The sequence below is a fragment of the Prionailurus bengalensis genome, chromosome A2, assembly GCF_016509475.1.
Source record: "Prionailurus bengalensis isolate Pbe53 chromosome A2, Fcat_Pben_1.1_paternal_pri, whole genome shotgun sequence".
Taxonomy (NCBI): Eukaryota; Metazoa; Chordata; class Mammalia; order Carnivora; family Felidae; genus Prionailurus; species Prionailurus bengalensis.
Window position 1 is genome coordinate 58,803,701 of NC_057348.1, and position 20,900 is coordinate 58,824,600.

General features: G+C 63.1%; 1 protein-coding gene across 2 annotated transcripts in view; it reads right to left on the reverse strand.

Moving 5' to 3' along the window:
- The window catches only part of PLXNA1 (plexin A1), a 49,144-nt gene that overhangs the window by 25,246 nt on the left and 2,998 nt on the right, over positions 1-20,900 (reverse strand). Inside the window, exons 2-9 of one of the 2 annotated variants that reach the window (XM_043588296.1) lie at positions 17,217-18,474; positions 15,246-15,428; positions 3,762-3,902; positions 2,833-2,933; positions 2,390-2,513; positions 2,149-2,302; positions 1,719-1,818; positions 450-564 (exon numbers count right to left, since the gene is read on the reverse strand). In XM_043588296.1, coding sequence (XP_043444231.1) covers positions 450-564; positions 1,719-1,818; positions 2,149-2,302; positions 2,390-2,513; positions 2,833-2,933; positions 3,762-3,902; positions 15,246-15,428; positions 17,217-18,455 — 2,157 coding nt within the window. In that variant the 5' untranslated portion in view covers positions 18,456-18,474. Of the gene's footprint in view, positions 1-449; positions 565-1,718; positions 1,819-2,148; positions 2,303-2,389; positions 2,514-2,832; positions 2,934-3,761; positions 3,903-15,245; positions 15,429-17,216; positions 18,581-20,900 lie in introns of those variants that run through there. The other variant, XM_043588295.1, reaches the window with a different exon arrangement.

Sequence of the window (20,900 nt, forward strand, 5' to 3'; positions counted from 1 at the left end):
ATAATTACTACCTAATTACTATCAATTACTACACGGTACCTCAAATGACTCCGAGAACCAACCGCCCACCCTGCAAGTCAGTCTGATGGGTTCCCTCATCCACACGGATTCTGGGCGCCGGGCCTTTCCCGCCTGCCCACACACCTCACTGTATCGGGTGGACAGTCCCCCTCTCCCTGCATCGTCCCTCGGGCATCCCTTTGGTCTATCGCCCCCACACAGAAGCCCAGGTGGGAGGCCTTCCCTGAGGACCACGAAGCACATCAAGAGGCTGCCAACAAACACTACTGGTTGGCCTCAGGTCAAGGTGGCCTTGGACAAGGTCCCAAATAGCGCAGGCCTCTGGCGCAGTGTCCCGGCTGCCCGTGGGAGCGCTCCCACTGCCAGCTGCAGGTGACACCCAGCTCAACCACGCCTCTCAAACCCTGAGCTCCTCAGGCTGGCCTCACCTCAGACACGTTGACACGGCCCTCCAGAAAGGCGCAGTCGGCAGCGTTGTGTGTGCACACGTGGCGGTATTTGCACCAGTGGCAGGGGAAGGAGCCGTTGACACAAGACAGGCAGCTGCGGGGAGAGGGCAGGCGTGCTGAAACCAGGGCGACCTGTGGCTCCACCCAGGGGCTGCACGGGGCCGCATCACCTGCCTGCTATTTCTTCAGCAGTTCACAGTGCCACCTCAGGACCTTTGCACTGGCTGCTCCTCCATCCCGTGCTTCCCTCTCTTTGCACTGCTTTTTCTCCGGACCCTGAACACCTGACAGTCCACCCCAGTGTCTGCTGACACAACCTTCCTGGTTACGGACGTGACGAAAGCCTGCGCTGTGCACCGAGGTGACCACTGGCCACACCAAGTCACACGTGACAACAAGCACTGGGAAAATGTGCTGGTGCACGTACAGAACTGTCTTTTAAATTCCAATCTCATCTTAATTAACTTAGGTTTAAATTTAGGAGGGAAGCCGTCGCTGCAGGGCCCAGCAGAGCCGTGGCGGACATCCGTCTCCCTGACCAGAAGGCAAGCTCCGCCTGGCAGGCGCTTGTCCGGTTCTCTCCCACACGTCCCCAGGGCCTAGACAGGTCCCTGCAGCGCTCTGGCCTGCGCAACCTCCTGTGGCTGGAGCCCTGTCATCTCTGCAGCCCCCATGGACCCACTTACACTGGAGAAAACTACCTCTAGCTTCTCCCAGGGACCTCCCAACCCACCGGCCACCCTGCTTCTCCCGAGACCCTCAATCCCCTCCAGCTCCAGAGTCCTGCCCGCTGCTCCAAACATCCCAGCCCACCTTGGATAGAGAGATCATAACCTAGTAATATCAACACCCAGGCCCTCAGTGGGCCCCCACGAAGAGGCAGGCAGTCTGCCGGTCAGCCAACAAAGGCACAACTGAAACTCAGGTGCCTCTGGCTCTGTGGCTGACCCATACACCTGGGTGGGCCCCCCGACCCCACTCCTCACACCTCAGCAGCTTGTGAGAGGCCGGCGAGACTTGCCTTGTTTGAATCAGTGCACCTCACTCCCCTCCCCTGCCCCGCTCTCACAGCCCCGGCCTGAGCCTCCTCCCCATCTGCCGCCTGGAGGCCGTGCCCTTGCCGGCCCCCCTGCCAGGTGAGAGGCTCTTACGAGGGCCTCTCCTCCCGCCCTGACCACTGGGCCACACAGAGCCATGCCCTGCCCTGCCCTGCCGGGGTGGTCAGTGCAGAAGTGCCAGGACACTCACGACTGGTGGACGCTGCAGTTGTAGAAGACGAAGTCCACGGATGCAAACTTCTTGCCTGTCTCCTTAGACTTCAGGTAAAGCTTGACCACCCGCTGGTCTCCTGCAGAAGCAGCACGGGCCTGAGTCATCGGGGCCACCCGCGGCCGCCGGCCCCAGGACCCTCTCCCAGGGCCAGCCCGGAACAGGGACAGGCCTTGCCAGGGACCCTCCCCCCTCACCACCTGCACAGCCCCTGGCTGCACCCCTGCCCCTCAGGCCCTGGGACCCAGGGAGCCTCCGAGCCCATGGACAGGCAGCTGCGGCCCCATCTCCCAGAGCAGGCACCTGCTCCTTCCCCTGCCAGCCTACAGTGACCACGCAACACCCATTCACAGACCCCACCAGGACAGCTCCAGGTGCCACTCTGACCCCCGCCCACGGTGGCACTCACCCTGGCCTCGTGTGATGGGCGCCACCTCCCGAGCAGAGGGCGAGCGGCAGTGGATGCGGCCGTCCTCCAGGATGCTCTCGGACTCGGTGAAGTCCTCAAAGGAGCAGTTGACGCCAGCCGAGAGGTCGGGCACGTTCCAGGCCTGCAGCACAAGCTGGGCCCCATAGGAGGCTTCGGTGAGCAAGGAGCTCTTGCCCCCCCACTGGTCACCCCGACCCCGCACCAGGGCAGCCGCGCTCACCGGAACCTGAGACATGGTGACGGAGACGTTTCGAGGCTGCACCGTCAGCTGCACGCACTGCAGCAGGTCGGAGGCGAAGCGCTGGGGCTCGTCCGCCCGCTCACAGGCGTCCTGCCGTGAGCAGCTGCGGGCAGAGGGTGCTGGGGCTGGGCGTGGGGGAGGCGGCCAGAGGGGCACCCCGACCCTCCGGGCCCTGCTCAGCAGGGCTGTCGTCACCCGCGCTAAGGGAAGCCCACCACCTGTACCCTGCACCCCGTCTTTCGTGGGCGGCGCTGGGCGTGCCATCACTCAGCCAGTCAGGCAACTGCCAAACACCCTGCCCAGGAGAGACCCAGAGGTGCTCAAAAGGGAGCCGTGACTGCCCGAGGCGCCCGGGACGGCCACGTGGGGCTCTCCCAGGTCAGAGGCTGCCAGGCAGGGGTGTCCGGGCCCTTGAGACTCACATGCTGTGCAGGACACACCAGCCGCAGTGGGGGTCCCGAGACCCCAGGCACAGCTCGCACGATGCATACTGCACACAGCTCTCCACGGGCACACGAGTCACCTGGCAGCACGGGAAGCTTGGCGTCAGGCCCCCGCGAGGCTCGTCCCTGCAACGCCTGCCAGCCTCACCTCCTCACCACAGTCGCGTGTGTGTGTCCTGTTCCCACACACGAGCGGGGCCCCCGTTTCAGGCCACTCTCTAGCATGGTCTATTCAAAGGCTAGTCCTGGGTGACCCTGACTTGGCCAAATCAGGCTAAATAGGCCAGGGCCCTCTGCTGGGAGGCAGCAGTCAAGGAGCAAGCAAGTCAGTGCAGGTGAGACATCCAGGGAGGAATTGATCGCTCCAGCCAGAGTCACTCTCCCATCTGTCCGGATTCTGAGTTCCTCAAGGGAGCCTGGGCTCATCAACTCCAGTCCTAAGCACAGAGGCAGGCTGGGCCCCTCTTACCCCGACCTCGCCAGCTTGGATGGCACTGAGGTCCTCAGAGAAGTGGAATAACATGACAGCTGGGAGAGGGGCATGCGGTCACCAGGCTGAGAAGGTCAGAGGCTGGCTCCAAGCGCTAGGCTGGGAACACAAATGCGCGGCCTCGATAAGGTGGGCCAGGCCAGGTGCCAACCCCATGGAGATGGGCAGATGAGGCCGGTGCTGTGCGGGCCCGCAGCCCGAGAATTCGGGGCCCCAGATGTATGCTCCCAGTCCTCAAATGACACCAATACTCCCACAAAGCTCTTATTCAAGTATCTGTTCCTGTGGATATGCAACTGTTCAGGGAGAAATGGAGAATTCCAAGTCTGACCGGGGAAAATCTGGAGCCAGGGTGGACAGAGTAGACCAACGATGGGGGCAGATCCACCCCCCGAGTGTCCTGCAGTAGGTCACCCACCTGCTTTTCAGTCATCGCATAGAGGTATTGGCGGTCGGGGCTGAGGACCAGGTCACGCAGGATAGGGCTGCTCTCTTGGGCCACCACACTCTCATAGGCCAGGGCTGGCCGGCCGCCAGGGTTTCCCAGGTCTACCAGGATCTGTGGCAGTGAGGGATTAAGTGGGGCTAGGCCAGCAATGGCCAACGCTGGCCCAGCCCCACACCTACTTAAGGTCAGGGGTCTGGAGCCCCTCCTCCAGCTGCCCCCCAAGCCCCGCAAGGATAAGTCTAAGGCTTCCAACCACACCACAGCCATGGGGGACAAACTTCAGCCCCGTAGGCAAGTCCTGACCTAGCCCCTTCATCCACAAGAACAACCACAACCCACCACCCGTCACTGGCTATACAGCCAAGCCCTGCACAAAAGTGGCAGGGGTCCCACTTTCCTTGGGGCCAGGCTGGGTGCCCCAGAGGAAGGCATATTTGTGCAGGGGGTAGAAAGGCACGAAGAGGCAGCAGGGGCCTTCAGGAACAGTGAGGTGTCCAGTGTGGCTGAGAAGCGACACCAGGAGGCTCCAGGGCAGGGAGGTGGCATGGGAGTGGGGGGCCCCGGTGAGGTCCTGGAGTAGGGTGCACCCCAGCAAGAAGGCAGGAGGGCGGGCGTCTCATCGGCATGGAAATATATTCCAGATCCCAAACAAACCGGGCGCTAATTAGCCAGCTCTTCTCTGCAGCTTACGATGCTGCAAGTATTTTTAGTTGCTTTTACCAAACAAATGTATTTAATTAACAGATAGACCCAGGGGGCTTTCCAGAGACGGGACTCATGGGGCGGCGTCTGCCCAGCTCCGCCAGTCCCGGGCAGGCTCCCAGGGCACAAGGTGGCCGGCCCTGCTCAGGCCCGCCCCTCTCTGGCTGTGACCCAGCAGCCAGCCCACCTCTCCACCTCCGCCTCGCCCCAGGCTCAGCCCAGCATCCCTCCTCTGCACCCCCACACTGACAGGACAGGGCAGGTCTCCTTGGTGGGGGTGGCCCGTGGAGCTGGCGAACACCCCTGCGCTCTGCGCTGGCCGAGGGCGGCCAGCCAGGGTGGGGCGCTGTGACTCTGGGCCAGAGGCTGCTGGCTGAGGGAGAGGGGGAGGGCTGCATTCCTGAGAGCCCGAGGCCACCCCCCACATCCGCTCAGCTGCCTCCCAGCCAGGCAGGCAGGCTTAAGTCAAACCAGACCCGGAAGATCTGAGCCCTGAGCTGGGCAGGGGGAGGCGGCCACAGGCCAGGCCTGGAGCTAGCTGCCCAAGTGGCTTCGGCCCACGGCCTCCAGGAAGAAGGGGTGCTGGGTGAGGGGCCGTGGCAGCCCAGCCTCAGCGCCCCTGCGGGTGAGCGTGACGGGACCCCAACCTGGACCCAGCCGGCCCCACGAACCTTCTGCCCTCGGGGGTGGGCAGTTGCTGCTGGCAGGGAGTCTGCAGCCACAGGAGAGCTCAGGGAGGCCAGCAGTGCCACCTCTGGACACCCACACTGCCTGGACCCAAGGCCCAGCACAGACACCCAGCTGTGCAAGCGACATGGCGCGCTGACCCGCTCTCTGCCTATTCCCCTACTTGTGAGATGGTGACGACAGGCACCACTCCCCCTGCCAGAGCTGCTCTGAGAATCAAATAAGGACCAAGCCACTGTGCCAAGAAGAGGGGACAGAAGGCGCCTGGACCTCAAGGCAATCACCAAACCCCAGCAGCCACAACCCAGGCCTGGCAAGGCCAGCCTGGACAGTGGCCAGGAAGCAGGGGACAAGGAGGTCAGGAGGGCAGGGCCTGTGTGCAGGCCGGTGCACCCGTGGGACCCAGATCTCCAGCCCTAGTCTCAGCCCAACTGATCAAATCAGGACTCTGGATTTCTCCCAGAGCCCTGCCTTACACCTGTGCCCCCTCCCTGCAGGCGCCCCCTGCAGCCACCCAGAAGCCCAGGCCAGACCCCAGCCCTCCCAGCACCAGGCCCCCTCCCCCAGTGCCCCAAGCCTGGCCCCCCCCACAACCAGATACGGGGGACGGCTACCCAGGAGGCCTTCACAGCCTGGCCTGACCAGACCTCAGCCCCTTGCATGCAGGGGGCGCTCAAGAAGTGTCTGCTGAACAGGGAAACTGGAGGGGCCCTGCCTCACCGAGACACACGGACCACCAGTGTCTATATGGTGCTGACTCTGACCAATCCCCTCTACCAGGCCTGCCGTTTCCCTCCCTACTGAGGGCTGAGGGCATGGGCTGGGGCGTGGACGTCCTATCCAGGGGCACTCACAACCCAGCAGGGACAAGGGAAACATTACAGGGAAGGGCACAACCAGGGAGCACACCAGCAGGGGCCATGGAAAGGGGCAGGCAGAGAGCAGGATCCTAGGGGACATAAGAGAGGAGGCAGGCCAGAGCCAGACTCTGAAACACCCCGCCCCTGGGCCGGCAGCACGCCGACTCCAACAGGTGGTACCCAACAGCTGCAGTGGGGAGCATGCATGTCCAGCTGTCCATCCGCCACGCATCCATCTGTCCACCCATCTGCCCAGCACGGGGCAGCCCCGGCCCTCAAACACGCAGAGGCAGGCCCCAAGGAGCCGGGACATTTCTGGAGAAAGCAGAGTAAGTGGGGGTGCCAGGGAGGCACAGCTGGCAGGCCCGTGGGTGGATGTGACGTGGTGACAGGCTCCACACTGTATACTGAGTGGCCACCGTCCAGGCTCAGCAGGGCCCCTGCATGCACACGTGTGACTGTCGGATGGGCAGGAGGTGTCCAACCCAGCAAAGACCAGTGCTCAGGACATGCCTGCTGTGTCACAGCTGGTTTTCAGGCTGCAGGGCCCGTGCAGCACAGACAGGTGAACCTAGACTTGCGAGGCCCTGGACTGCCACTTGCACCTGGGGACATAGAGTCTGCTCCAAAAGCAGGAGGAGGGATGCAGTATGCCGCCAGGAAGGCATTCCAGGGACAAGGGGCATGCAGGGCAGGCACGGGGCCAGGCGGCTGGCAGGACAGCAGGACATATGCCACGCCGCCGGGAGCGCACGTGCCAATGCCACTCCCCTGCGCACAGCTGTCCAGTCGAGGGCCACCCACCTGGGGATGGCCCACCCTGGGGCAGCCAGCCCGCAGCACACACAGGAGAGACTTCCGGCATCCCCTGGGATCTTTCCTCCCACCTCTGTGCTCTGCAAATGCTTCCCCAAGACTACCAGAACCTTCCACAACTAGCCACGACCACCTTCCCTCCCATGTCCCACCACAGAAGAACCTCAGGGTCCAAACTCGGCTCTGTCCCTCTGCCATTGGTGCCCTTCCCCACACCTGCTGAGAAAGGACGCCTCCTCCTCCTGCCTAGATGGCTGGAGAGGAGGTGGCCAGCCTCCCAGGGCATGCCTGCTGGGCTACACCACGCCCAGGCACCCACCTGCCCCTGGCTCTGACCCAGAGCCACCCCTGTCCAGCCTCTGGCCCAGCCCTCTGGCTCACCCACTTCTCCAACCTGGGTTTTTTTCCCCTGAACCTCTGTACGTGGGGGAGTCCCCTACATTCTGAACCGAGGCACAAGGGCTGTCAATGCCCCCAGAGAGGGGCCTGGCCCCAGCAACCTCTTGGTGCCAGGACCAAAAAACACTGGGCCACACACGCACCACCACCACGAGGCATCAACTGCCTGTTCCCACAGACAGGCCAGCATGCAATTTCACCTTCACCCCAGGCCAACAGGTCCTGGGGACCCAGGACACATGGTAGGGGGTGAGGGGGGGGTCCTGCAAAGAGAGCCCTGTGCAGGGCCAAGGGGAGGTAGCCAGTGGCAGGTGGGCAGCCCCTGGCCCTGGGGCCTAAACCCCAGGCCGGCCCAGCCGGCTGCCCCCGCACCCATCACCGCGTGGCTCTCGCCAACTGCTGCGGCCTGGCCAGGTCAGCTGTCCGTCCAGCCCAGATCCAACAAAGAGCCCATTCTCTGTGCTGAGGGCGGGTGGGGGCACTGGGAGGATGTCTGGGCCACGCAGGCCGCTTGCCAAGGCCGGCACGCGCCCTAGCCGCCCGGAGGCAGGGGGCTGCCCAGCTTGGCCCCAACCAGGGAAAAGAAAGAGTTCCCTGCTCTGCCCATCCCGAGATAACGGCCCTCGTGTCCCTATCTGTGGAATAGCGGTGCGCTGACTAAACCAGAGAGCAGGTGAACAGGACCCCAGGTGATGGGACAGGCAAAAGATGGGAGGACAGCAGCCAGTGAACCGGCTACAGGGCTGGGACCCCATGGGTGTCTTCCTCCTCTAGTACGTACAGCTGCCCAGCCTATTCCCAGCCCCCTGGGCAGCAGAGTGGTCCTGGGTGGGGCTGCCCTCTCTCCTTGAAGGAGCCCATCTTCCTTCTCCTGGTCAGGGCCGTGCGGCCGTGTGGGTGAACCCAGCTCCTGGGCCCCTCTCATCCCCTCACCAGCTGCCACAGGATTCCCCCCACCACCCCCGCTCCCTCCAGCTGGGGGCAGGTTCCAGGCCCCTTCCTGGGACCATTCTCACAAAGGCCAGGAGGAATTTGATATTGGAAAAGCAATTAACAATTTCCTCTTGGCAGTACTTGGGTAATTAAAACATGATTTGCAGGAGGCCCAATGGCTCTAATTGGGCCAAACACACCTGGCGAGATTGGGAGGGAGAGTCCCAAGAATCTTGTCTTTTTCAACCCTAGCCCTCAACACAGAGGAAAGCGGACACCAACCAACATAAACAGTGGTCCTCTTTGACCCTTGGTCTCCTCATCTGCCAGCAGAAATCCACCTCACAGGGCTGTGTTAGAGTTCAGAAGCTCGTGGTTCCAACAGTAGGGGAGGAAAGACTGCTTGGAAAGCTGCCTGGAAACTGGGCCCCCAAGGCTAGATGCTGCCATGAGGTCGAGGTGCACAACCACCCTGGGGAATCTGCCCCACGGCCATGGAAGCCACACAAAGCTGGGCCACAAGGCAACACAGATCACATGGCCTGAGCTTTGGCCCTACTGTTCTCTCCTTCCAGAATGCCCTTCCTGGAAGACCCCTCAGTGGGGCTGTTCTAGTCTCTTCACCCACCTTGCTGCAATGCCATGGGTTCCCACGCCCTGACCCCTTAGAGGACAGGTCCTGGAAGTCAGGGACCTATCTGTCCATGGGCGGGGGAACTACACACTGCAGGCAGTAACCCTGGACCTTCATGAGGCCACCTCCACCAAGCCAGGCCCACAGCTAGGCGCACATGGGGCTGGGCACAGGGTGGCCACTGCCTGCCTGTGGCCGAAAGCATCATGCTCGTCAAAGATGCCTAGACGCCCCTGCTGTGGCTAAGGCCTGATTGGCCAGACCCCGCAGGAAGGTGGGCCTGTAGTGTAGGGCCAGGGGCGGGACCCTCCATGCATGCCTGTGGGCGACTGCTGACCACCGACGGAGGGGCAGAAAAGCAGTGCTGGCACTGGTTCTGGGACAAAGGGCAGGGGAGTCACTAGACAGACCCAGGGCGGGAATGAGAGGCCCCTGCGCCCTCTGGTGCTATGGACCGGAGAACCAGAAAGAGCATAGCATGTCGTCCCCAGGACACACACACGTCCCCCAGAGTACCAGGCAATACCACCAAAGGTTCCAGGGACCACTTTCTTAGCAGGAAGGGGCAGTGCCCCACAGTGACCCACGGGGCCCCACAGGCACAGCAACTAAGACATACAGGAAGCAGGCGGCCGGGACCCGTCTATTCTCCGCTAACAACACTCTGGAGGGTAGAACTCCACCAGGACCCAGTAACCTGCCCCAAGCATGGCTGTATGAGATCAACCACTCGGCCAGGCAGTACCACACCTAATCCTGGAAATGGCAACACCGACAGTCCTAGAGCTTCAGGACAGGAGGAGAAGAGAGGCCCAGCGGCCCTGCTCCCAGGTGGAAACTCAACAGCAACGCGGCCCTGCACGCGCGGAGCCTGTGCCACAGAATTCACGTGGCAGCACCACCACTGCAGACCCACAGGGAACAACGCTGGGCCTGCCCCAGGCGGGAGGGCCCCGTGCACGCAGGTCTGCAGTACACGATGTCATCACGACACAGAACGGAGCAGGCCTGCCCACGACAGCACGGGCGAGCCCCACCAACGGCAATGAGCAAGGAAGACAAAAGACGACGTGCTACATGACCCACAGAAAACCCCAAACTGGCACAACAGCCCTAGGGACGGAGGTCAACCAGTAAAGTGATCCTTGGGGGAGGGAGCGACCTTCCTGGGGACAGGGGGCCTGGCGTGCTTCCAGTGACACGCTCCAGGCCGCACACCCACAGCTGTGTACTTTCCTGCAGATACATCACAACTGAGAGTGGACATCAGTCATACACTAGGCACATGCAGGAGGCCGCGGACCTCCCTGCCCCACCCCCCCCGCCACGCTACAGGCAGCCGCGTGCTTGTGCTCAGGGCTCACGTTCCAGCATGATGAGGACACCCGCAGGCACGGTCACCAACGGTGCAGGCTGCCCCTTGGAGCTTCTGTAGGTCTCTAGAGGTCAGGTCACTGGGAGTCAAGGGCATCCCCCTGCCACACAAGATACAAATCCAGGGAGGTGGTGCCACTCCCTGCCGCTGAGGAGTTCGGGGGCTGGGGGCCTGGTCCTGCCCAGGATCTCTCTCGGGGCCAACATCTTTCCCCCAGCCCCTCAGGGGCTCCCCAGTCAGCCTCCCGCACAGACCTGGGCTGGGGGAGCAGGGACCCCTGCTGGACGTGCAGAGCAGGCTCTGGCCCAGGACAGGTCCCTGGTGCAAGGACCGGGAAGAAGCCCACGCTGCTCTATACAGGTCTTGGAAACACCACCCGACTCCCAGGATCTCTGAATTTCAGCATCCTAAGGAGAGTGGGGCAGGGGGTGGGGGGGAGGGGAGTCCTAGGGGAATGGGAAAAGCATCCAAGGGGAAGCTTCTAGAGCTGTGAGGCCACTGGAGGTTAAGAGGTATCCCTGTCACTGGCAGCCCAGGCCCAGAGCAACCCACGCAGATGCTCAGCAGCTACCAGCACGGCTGTGATGCTGCAGAGCCAGGGAAGAGCTGGAGCCCCGGGGCCCAGAGTGCTGCCACCACAGCCGTGTTCCTCCTCCACTCGAGGATCAGCACACAGGAAGGAACGGCAGCCTCCCCTGGGCTTCCCAAATGCCCCCAGGAGGCACAGCCCACCCAGCGCTGAGGGATAAAAACCAAGGCCCCAGCAGGAAGGAGCTTTGCCAGGCAGGCCCCCTTGCTAGCCAGACTCCAAAACGGCCCGGCCCAGCCCTGGAGCCCAGCTGGGCGGCCATCCCACGGGTCCCATCCCAAGGCCAGGCACCCTGCAAGCCAGTGATGCCACAGCCCAGATCCCCATGGTCATAAACTGGTGGCCCACGGCACCCTTAGGTTGACCCACAGTGCCTTCTAAAAGCCCGTCATTAGTTGCCAATGCTTAACAATAAGAGACCTCACACAAAATACGGATTTCCAGATTCTCTTGAAAAACCGGATGCTCAGGCAGACGGGGCCCCCTTTCTCACCTGGCACAGCCACCAGAGTGGCAGGGCTGTGTTCCTCAGCCCAGGCCCCGAGCCCTGCAGCAGGGATGGTGCCAGTGCAGGGCTAGCCTGGCGGTGCCCCTCCCCCGGCCCAGGAGGCAGGCACTGTCCCCACTTCTGCTCTGCAGAAGTCTAAGAAGTCTAAGAAGTCTAAGGAGTCTAAGAGGGCCTCCAGACTACGGCGGGGCAGAGCGGGCACCCACTGGCAGGAGCCTGGGGCGGGTCCTCTCCCCACCCACGGTGAGCACCTGGACGGACTCAAAAGAACTCAAACCAGGGGCCACCCTGGGGAACTCCTGCCAGGGTCCAGGGGTCCCTGGTGGCCATTTGGGGCATTGGGGGGAAGGCAACACGCAGGACTGGGGATCTGGGGTATCAGCCCAGGAGGACAGGCTGCCCCTGTTGGCGGGGAGGGAGGCAGGTGGCGGGCAGAGCCTCTGGGGAAGACCAGGGGAGTCAGGGAGCACTCCCAGCCAGCCCTGAACAGCTGAAGTTGGCAGGTCCTAAATTAATCAGCTACAATTTCACACAATGTTCGCTCGTTCTCGTTCGGTGGGGCCCACCAGTTACTTCTTAAAGCCCAAGAAGACCCAGGCCTGGGGAAATTGAGGGTGTCTTGGGCTTTGTCAGTACAGCAGGCCTGCCCCCAGGTCAGCAGTGGGCAGGGGTCCCCGGGGCCCAGGCTCCAGCATGTGACGAGGACAAAGGACAAGAATCAGGGAGGAGGCAGTGCTGAGCTGGACTGGAGGGCACCCCGTGGCCTGCCCTGTCCTGGCTCAGGCCCCTGGACCAGAGCCACTCCCGCCCCCAGGGTGGGTCAGAACAACACGGTGGGAGAGGTGGGGGGGGGGGTGGTCAGGAGGGAGAGGGAACTGGTGACACAGGCTGGGCCCCAGCTGAGGAGAGGCACGGTCTCCCTTCACAGTGGGTCAAGGCTGGAGGCCTGGCAAGGGGACCTGGGGGAGGTTATGGGGCTGGGGCAAGCAGAATGGGACTGGTACCTCTTCCCCCAGCCCCCACCCTGCTCCAGACCTCCACCCGCAGAGGGGCCCCAGGGTGTGACATGGTGTTCAAAGGCACCATGAGCCCTAGGCAACAGGGAGGCAGAGAGAGCGGGACGGTCGTGCTCCCCACAGGAGCTGGATGGAGCCGGACCTGTTCCCAGGGCGAGGCAGGGCCAGGCAGTCACCGGCTGATGCGCTGGGCTGTGGGAAGAAAGAGCCCTGAAGGCTGGCAGCTCAGGGCAGGAGTGGGCAGTGAGGGGCTCTTGGAGGTGGGGCTGCCCTAGACCCCGGGCTTCCTCAGAGAAGGGACACTGAAATCAGGGCCCCCGTTTCCTTTCCAGAGAACAAGGAAGGAGACTACAGTCATGAGCAAGGACCCTGGAGCCAGTAAGTCTGGGCACATGTTGCAGCCACCATATGCCTCAGTTTCCTCATCTGTCAAAAGGATGGCAGGGTTATTGCAAGGACTCAGAGAGGCAGCACCACAAGTGAGAGCTAGCTGCATGCCCGAATGGGACCACACACACACCAGGCTCTGGGCTTCTTCACGCTATGCTTGGGGGGACAGGCTCAGAGAGGCTACACAACCAGCCCCAGGGTCACAGAGCTCGCGAGGGAGAGAGCGGAGACCACACCTAAACTCAGCCATTTGTATGGGATTAAGGTGCAAACAACTGTCTGTGGAGCTGCCCAAAACCCCCCTTCAACTTGGGTGGGTGGGTGCAGGTGAGTGGTGGATGGGGCAAGGCTAGGGCATGCCTTCATGGGGGAGCCTCGAAACTAACGTGGCTCTAATTCCCCAATGATGGGGCTCTCCCACCACCAGGCCAGCAGCCCCTGGGCACTGGGTCCCACATACCCCTAAAAGGGTGCAGTCCACACACTCATGGTGCAGTGCCCAGCCCAGAGGGGTCCAGGGATGGAAGGAGCCAATGTCCAGGAAAGACGGGGCTCTGGGACGCAGGTGCAGGGGTGGGTAAGGGAGAGAGCAGCAGAGGTTTTCTTATGAATGGGCCTAAGCCCAGCTCCCACTCGACACAATGGGCCTCAGTTTCCCCTCTGTGGGACCAGGGCAGAGAGGAAGGAGAGCAGGACCAATTAGACTCACAGAACTCCCACCCAGACAGCGGCCCTGGGGCAGGGGAGTGAGGCCAGAGCCAGTGAGGCAGCCGGGGAGGCCGGGCCAGACTAACCCGTTCTCCCAACCTTACAGGGTGGCCTGTGGGCACAGACAGTGCCTTAGCCAGCTGCCTGCCAGCCCACCCACCATCAAATGTGCCACTCCCAGCCCCAGGAGCCCAGCCTCCCACTGGGTGACAGGCTCCAGGGCGCCCTGCAGGAGTGTCTCCAAGCAAGCTTCACTCCACAGCCCTGCCTGGGGGGGCGGGGGCGGGGGCGGGGGCGGGGGCTGGGGGCGGTTCTCACTGCAGCCACACTGGCCCTGCCAGAGCACAACCCACCTGACACACACACACCCCCCAGGGGCTCTGCTGCTTCCTCCCCCAGCCCCATGTACCCTCCCTGGGGTGGGAAAAGGGGGTGCATGCTGGGTGGGGGCCCCACCCCTGGGAAGGGAAAGAGCCTATGCCCAGGCTGCAGACAGCACCCTCGACACTAGGGCAAAGAAAGTGGGTCACACTGGAGGACCAGCTCTGAGGGCATGGGGGCTTGCCCAGAGAGCAGCGGGGGCTGAGCTGACCTGCCACCCAGCCTCACTGGCTCGTATGGTGCCTGAACCCCGCAGTACCCCAGGGCACCCCATCCTGGGATGGCCTTCAGTCCACATCTGGGCTCCCACTGCCTCAGGACCACCCCAGCCCAGAGCCCACACATCCGGGTTCATTTCACAGATGGGAAAGCTGAGGTGAGCAGTTGGGCAGGGGGCAGGGGGTGTCCCTTCATAAAAATCTCAGACCCAGTGAACAGTGGAACATGATTCCTAGGGCACCCGTCGTAGCGGAGACAGGGAGACCCCCTCCCGCACAACCCAGCGCAGAAGCCGAGAGCAGGCAAGGCCCTTCTTGGTCCCAGGCCCAGCCCCCACCCACGGGTACACGCTGGGCGGGGAGCTGTGTCAGCACCAGGCCTGGGGACAGCTGTTATTTCATCTACCAGGCCCCGCCCCTGGACTGACTCTGGGGCTCCCAGATGCCCCCACCCTACAGTCACCCCAGAAACTTCCTCCCCAGCAGGCCAGCCCTGTGCTGGTCTGGTCCCACTCACCCAGCAAGCTGGGACTGACCCACAGGCAGCTGCTCTCAGCCCCCCTCCAGGAAGCCCTCCAGCGGCTGCTCCCTGGCGGCCTCGTGCAGCTCAAGGCTTGCTGGTGAGGGAAGGGGATGCAGGCACCACGCAGGCCCTGCCCCATGGCACGGCACCCCACCCCTCACCCTGAGGAGCCCTCATTGCTCTGGAGTCACAGTGCTCCCCCTGTACCCACCAGCGGTAGGCAGGGGCAGAGGGGTGCTACCCTTGCCCTGCCCTTGGCCTTGCTGTCTCCGCGCAGGGCGGGGGCCTCCCGTCAGCTCCAGAGTGCTGCCTCAGCAGACACTGGATCCCCCGGAGGGGAGGGGGCCGTGCAGGCGTGCCCTGCCCCCACCCCCTCCATGGCCTTCCTAGGAGGTCACTGTGCGCCCTCAGAGAGCAGGGCCAGCATCTCCCTGTCCTGGGGGGCTGCAGGGGGTTGGGGCTTGGCCAGTACCTTCATGTGCCCTGACCCACCCTCAGAGCCCCTGAAGCCCAGCCAGAGCCTTTACACCTGCCGGACACCGAAGCAGCCCCACAGGAGGGGCATGGAAGAGGAGATACAGGGGAGCTGGGGCCTGCTGAGGACCCTCTCGGTTGCCACGCCTGGCATTGGATCTGGGCTTCCGGGCCCCAGAGCAAGGCTGTCTCACATCCCCAGGGCTCTGCCCGCCCCATCACCCCCATCCCAGGCCCTGACCTTGCGGATGCGGCCACTGCGCGTGCCGGCGAACACCACGGTGCGGCCCCGGTAGTCATAGGCAGCCACGGCGGTCAGGCCGTCGTCCTTGTCCACGAAGAGGGGCGTGCCCTCGATCGTGACTGTGCCCCCCAGAGGCTGGTTGAAGTCCTGCCCACAGAAATCGTCGTCGATCTGCAGGGGCTGTGGGAAGGGAGAGGGTGAGACCCTGGCCCCGTGCAGCCAGTCTCAGGGGTCCGGGTGTCTTCTGCCTGAGGGCAGCGGGCATTGCAGCCAAGGCTGGCCAGCGCCCCCACTAACTGGGGTGAGGGGCGGGTATGAAAGAGGCAGGGGCTCATGGAGGGTCCTGAGAGGAGCCAGGCTTGAGCCAGGCCGCACAGATGTGGCAGACCAGGGATTCCTGGACCTATTGGACAAACAGAGAAGCCAAGGCTTGCAAAGCAGCCCCTGAGGCCTGGTGCACATGCCCAGGGTGGGGCTCATCTCCCACACAGCTGCTGCACACAGGCCCCCTGGTTAACCTGTGGGTGGGAGGGGGAGAGCAAGAAAGGAAGGAGCCTAGAGGAGACCAAGGAGGGAGAGCAGCCACCCTGGGGAGCAGGCCCATGGCACGGGGCAAGGGCCAGCCCCCAGGGGGCTGTGTGGTACAGGGAGGGCTTATTCGAGACAGGGAACAGGGAACACACCCAAAAGGCAAAGGCGGAGGTTGGCTATGAAGCGGTTACTGAAGGGACAGGAAGCGATCAATTCGTGAGGCTCCAGAGAAGATCGAAAGGGCCTGGGGGAGGGAAGGCTCCAGGGGAACAGGGGGACAGCTTGCTCCCCTGAAGAAGGCTCAGGGTCTGAGGTTTGCAGCCTAACGCAGATGAAGTAGGGAACGCTGAGGTGGAGCTGGGCCGAGGGTCCCCAAGTGGTCCCAGGAGCAGAGACCTAGACAGGGCGGCTGTCAGACAGGGGGAGAGGGGATGGACCCAGCCACGGGCACAGGCCGTGAAGAGCACTGAGTGTGACCTCAGCAGGAGCTGCTCTTCCAGGCCTCAGTTTCTCCAGACGCATAACAGAGGTCAAATGCCTTCCCTGAGATGCCAGGGGAGGATGGACAGCGCGTCAGCCTGGCACATGGGGGCCTCGCTCTGGAGGACGGCCCCGTCCTGATGGGTGCCCCACTCCACCCAGGGGCAGACGTGACAGACAAGAGGTGAAAGGACCTTTGCCCTCCCATCCTGCCCTGAAAACAAACCAGTGTCACTCCCAGTATAGAGATGGGACAACTGAAGCCACATGTACCAGGCTTTCCCTGGGCTGCCCAATGAGCCAGAGCAGAGGGCTCCCACCTGGGGAGGCCACCTCAGGGTGCCCCTGAACAATGGATCCTACAGCCTAGGGGAGTGCATAAGATGCTCCCCATTACGCAGCTGGACACAGGCTGGTCCCTTTGGGGCCTAGAGATAAGAGCCGTGGCTGCTGACCACCAAGCACCCAGAGCCCATGCCTTTAGGTTGCCCCAGAGTCAGGGCTGGTGCCCTCAATGCCACTACCAGGTGAAGCCAGAGGCCCAGAGAGCAAGCGCACACCCCAGAGCAAGGGTGAGCAGGGCCTCTCGACAGAAGACTAAGTGGGAAGACGGGTCTGGGACCCACACCACCCCAGTCTGGACCCAGCCAGCTCTGCCTCTTACTGGCACTGTGGCCCTGGTCACTGAGCCTCAGTGACCTCATCTGTAAAAGGGAGACAAGCCAGGACAGCAGGCATCTGGGGCAGTGCGAAGCACATGGTCAGTCCTCTGCCCACTGCCTACAGGGGCTCTTGGACTGGTGGACACAGTCCCATCACCCTGTCTTCAAGGAAGCAAGATGGCGGCAGGCACAAGCTGGGAGGCTGACGCCCCAGGAGCAGCCCCGACCCTCTGAGGGACGCGGGGCCGACGGCGGCCCTGCACAGGCGCCACAGATGGAGATGGCGCCTACTCACCGAGTTGATGCAGCCCAGCTCCTTGTTGAGCAGCCAGGGCAGCGACAGCTTGCCCTCGCCGCGGTAGCAGGACTGGATGCGCTCCTTGATCTTCTCCTTGATGGCCCTGAGCGTGAACAGGCACAGCACGGACTCCTTGGGTGGCTTCACGCGGTTCTTCTGGCCCTGCGCGAACACGGTGAACAGCACGTCCTCGTCCTCGGCCAGGCCCAGCTGGCGGGCCAGGGCGCGGCCGGGCCGGCTCAGATAGGCGTCCTGCACCAGGCGGTACTCCACGCCCGCCTGCTCGCAGCCAATGGGGAACTCGACGTACGAGTAGAACTTGGGGTCATCCACGCACAGGCGCACGATCTTGGAGGTGAAGAAGTGCTCGCCGGCGGCGTCGGGCGAGGTCAGCTGCGTGTCCAGCTGCAGGGTGAGGTAGTAGACGAACTGCTCGCTGCGGAAGCTGTACACGTAGTAGATGTCAAAGGCCGGGAACTTGGACAGCGTGTCCGAGGGGATCTTGAGCTGCGACGACACGAACTCGTCCTGGTACACGAAGCCGAACATGTCGGCGTCCTCCTCGTTGGCCATGAGCCGGCGGCTGGACAGCGTGGGGAAGTACTCGGACTTGCCATCGATGGGCGTGCCCACGAAGAGCTTGGCCTGGCCCTGGCCCGGCGGCCCGGCGATCAGCACGCCGGCCATGCTGCCCGCCTCCCGCACGCTGGACAGGTAGTGCTCCTTGCGGTGGTGGGGCTCGCCCAGCTTGAAGAGGTCATCCAGCCGCAGGAACTGGCAGATGCCCTGGGAGGCGCTGCCGCAGGCCAGCAGGCGGTTGGCGGCGTAGTCCAGGAGCAGCAGCTTGTTGACGTTGTCGGTGCTGCCCAGGCCGTGTGGGCACGACTGCACGCTGGGGGGCGGGTAGCACTTCTCGTTGTCCTCCACAGGCCCCGTCACGTGGGCCCGCAGCAGCGTCAGGTTCCCCGAGAGCTTGTAGATGCGGTTCACCGCGCCCACGTACACCTCGCCGGTCTGCTCATGGACCACCAGGTGGGTAAGGCCCCAGTCGCTGGCCGAGAAGGTGCGGAAGGCGGGCTGCGGCCCCCCACCAGCCCTGGGTGCCCCCGCTGCCGCCCGTGCGCCCCCCAGCAGCAGCAGCAGCAGCGGGAGGACCCGCAGGCTCAGACGTGGCAGTGACATGGCAGGCCGGGGCCGCGGGCCGAGGCGCTCAGGTCCTGCAGAGGCGGGAATCATGGGGCCGGGAGCCTCAGCCCTGTGAAGGAGAATAAGCGGGAGAGGGTGCGAGTGTGTGGGCACAGCCCGGATGCATGGGAGAGCACATACACACCCAAGTACACACGTGCATCCCATGAGCTCTGTGCACCCAGCCCACGTGCGGACATCCCATGCTCCACCTCCAGGGGGCATGACTTAACCCACAAGGAGACACCAGAGGTGCAGACAGGGCCCCTCCGCAAACTGGGCCCTGCAGGCACGGAGAGGTTCACCAAGGGGTCCCCAAGACCAAGCCCGCGAGCACCACGAGTAGCATGGGACACCCACTGGTGTCCAGACATGTACCATCAATGCCTGGTCCTGCCGTTACCAGGCAGAGGAGAGAAATGGACCCAAGAGCAGGGAAGCAAGCGACGAGGGTCGAGGGTCCAGACTGGGAGCCTGGCTGACACCTCAACCTGGAGGCCATCACCTCCTGACTCGGAGTTTCCCCGTGCCCTAGGGAGCACCCCCTCCTCTTGCCACCAGCTCCAAGCTCCTAGGGTGGGTGACCATCTCTCTGCCTGAGGCTTGGGGGATACGTGCTCCCTAGCAGGCCACAGAGGCTCCCAGTCACAGGCACCACCCCCACGGCAGACAAAGATACTCGGGCCCATCACCACACAGAAGGCAGTTCACAGAGAGGGAGGGAGGCAGTCTGGGTCACCTTGGCCCTGGAGCCACTTGCTGGCTGACCCTGGCCCAGCCCCTTGCTGGATCTTGAGCCCTGCACTTCAAGAAAGAATCCAGAAGCGCTACACTTCCCACCCACCATCCCCATACCCCAGCCAAGAGGTGCCCCCCATGCTGCCAGCCCAGCCCTGCCCCTCCCAGGCTTCCTCTGCCTGCCTCTCAGCTCCTCCTCCACACCCTCAATCCCAGGAAATAGGAAGCCCTCCCAAGAGGAGGGGGGTGGCTCCCCAAGCCTGCCCCTCAGCAGTGGTCCTATCTCCCCAGTCTGAGAAGCCCAGAGGCTGTCGTCCACCTGCCAGAGGCTCCTCCCTCCCATCAGATCGCGTTCCCAACTTCGTCCACCCCCACACCAGGCTTCAGGCATCCCCACTTACACTTTCCAGGTCACACTCTCTGCTAAGGTCCATCAGCGTCATCCCCAAAGTCTCCCCCAAACTGCCCAACCCTCTCCCACCTGGACAAGCACAGCCCTTGGCCTCACCTGAAACACCCATCAACAGCCCAGGCCCTACACAGTAGCCTGGGCCCCATTTCTGAAGTGCACATGAGATCACCGGCCCCCAAATCCTACCATGGACCCCCGCTTCCTCTACAAAAGTCTCCTCTCCTCCTGGCCTGGCCACTGGTAGGTGGCCCTGACCAGAGCCCCTCCTCTTTCCCAGCCTCAGTTTCCCAAATTAAAATGACAATAGATCCTCTCTCACGGACAAAAGCGGGAAGGTTGGAGCATGCTAGAAAGGCGCCATCAGCAGGAGAACCCTCCTGGCGTTAGTTAGGAGGGGCCCTGCCCTGGCTCGTATAGACCGGCAGCCCCATTTTACAGGTGGGGAAGCTGAGGCCCCCAAAAGATAGGTGTCCTCTGCCAAGTCCAGGGCAACAAACCAGACAAGGCCTGTTGGGCCCGGGGCTCCCACAGCTGCCCCTGTAGCACAGGGCCCCTCTGCTCTCAGCCAGGCCTTTGGACTTGCTGTCCCCTCTACTGGGATGTCCTTCCCTCCCCTGCCCATACACGGGCTCAGGTCTCAGCTGTCTGCCCTGACCTGCCAGCCAAGGGCGGCAGCCTCTTCCTGTCAGCCAGTTACTCCGTTTTAGTTTGCAGCGCAGGGCTCGCTCACGGTCGTTACTTATTGTTCCCCAACTTGCACTCTTCCCACAGGAATGGCAGTTCCATAAGACGGAGCCTGGCTCCCCGCATGCTCCCAGAGCCGGTGCCAGGGCCCGATGCTTGTGAATGAATGCGTAAATGAACAGGTCCCGGGCAGAGCAAGGCCTGCTCCTTCACCTTGGCCTCAAGTCTCCACATGTTCCTGTGCCGAGTCAACACCCGCACCCACCACTCGGGTGGGGAAACTGAGGTTCAGGGAAGTGAGGAGGTTAAGCCAGGATCCCACAGCAAGAGGACCAGGTCGTGCTGCCTCGAAGGACCCTCGCAGCTTGCTGTCACCTGTCCTTCCTTGAGGATTTTCACTCAGACATCACCCCAAGAACCATATAGCCACCTATGCTGGCAGCCAGGAGAGGAGTCCCCAGCCCCTCCCCCACGCCCGACCCCTGTCCCCAGCACAGGAGCCCAAGCAGAACAGGAGTCGGGAGTCAGAGAACAAGCTCCTCACAGTGTCAGCGGGGCCTGGGCTGAAAGCTGAGTGCATGTGAACTCCAAAGAAAACATGAATCACTCACCGTTTATCAGTTCAAAGCAGGCCTGCAATTACCAGGGGCTGGGCTCTCCCC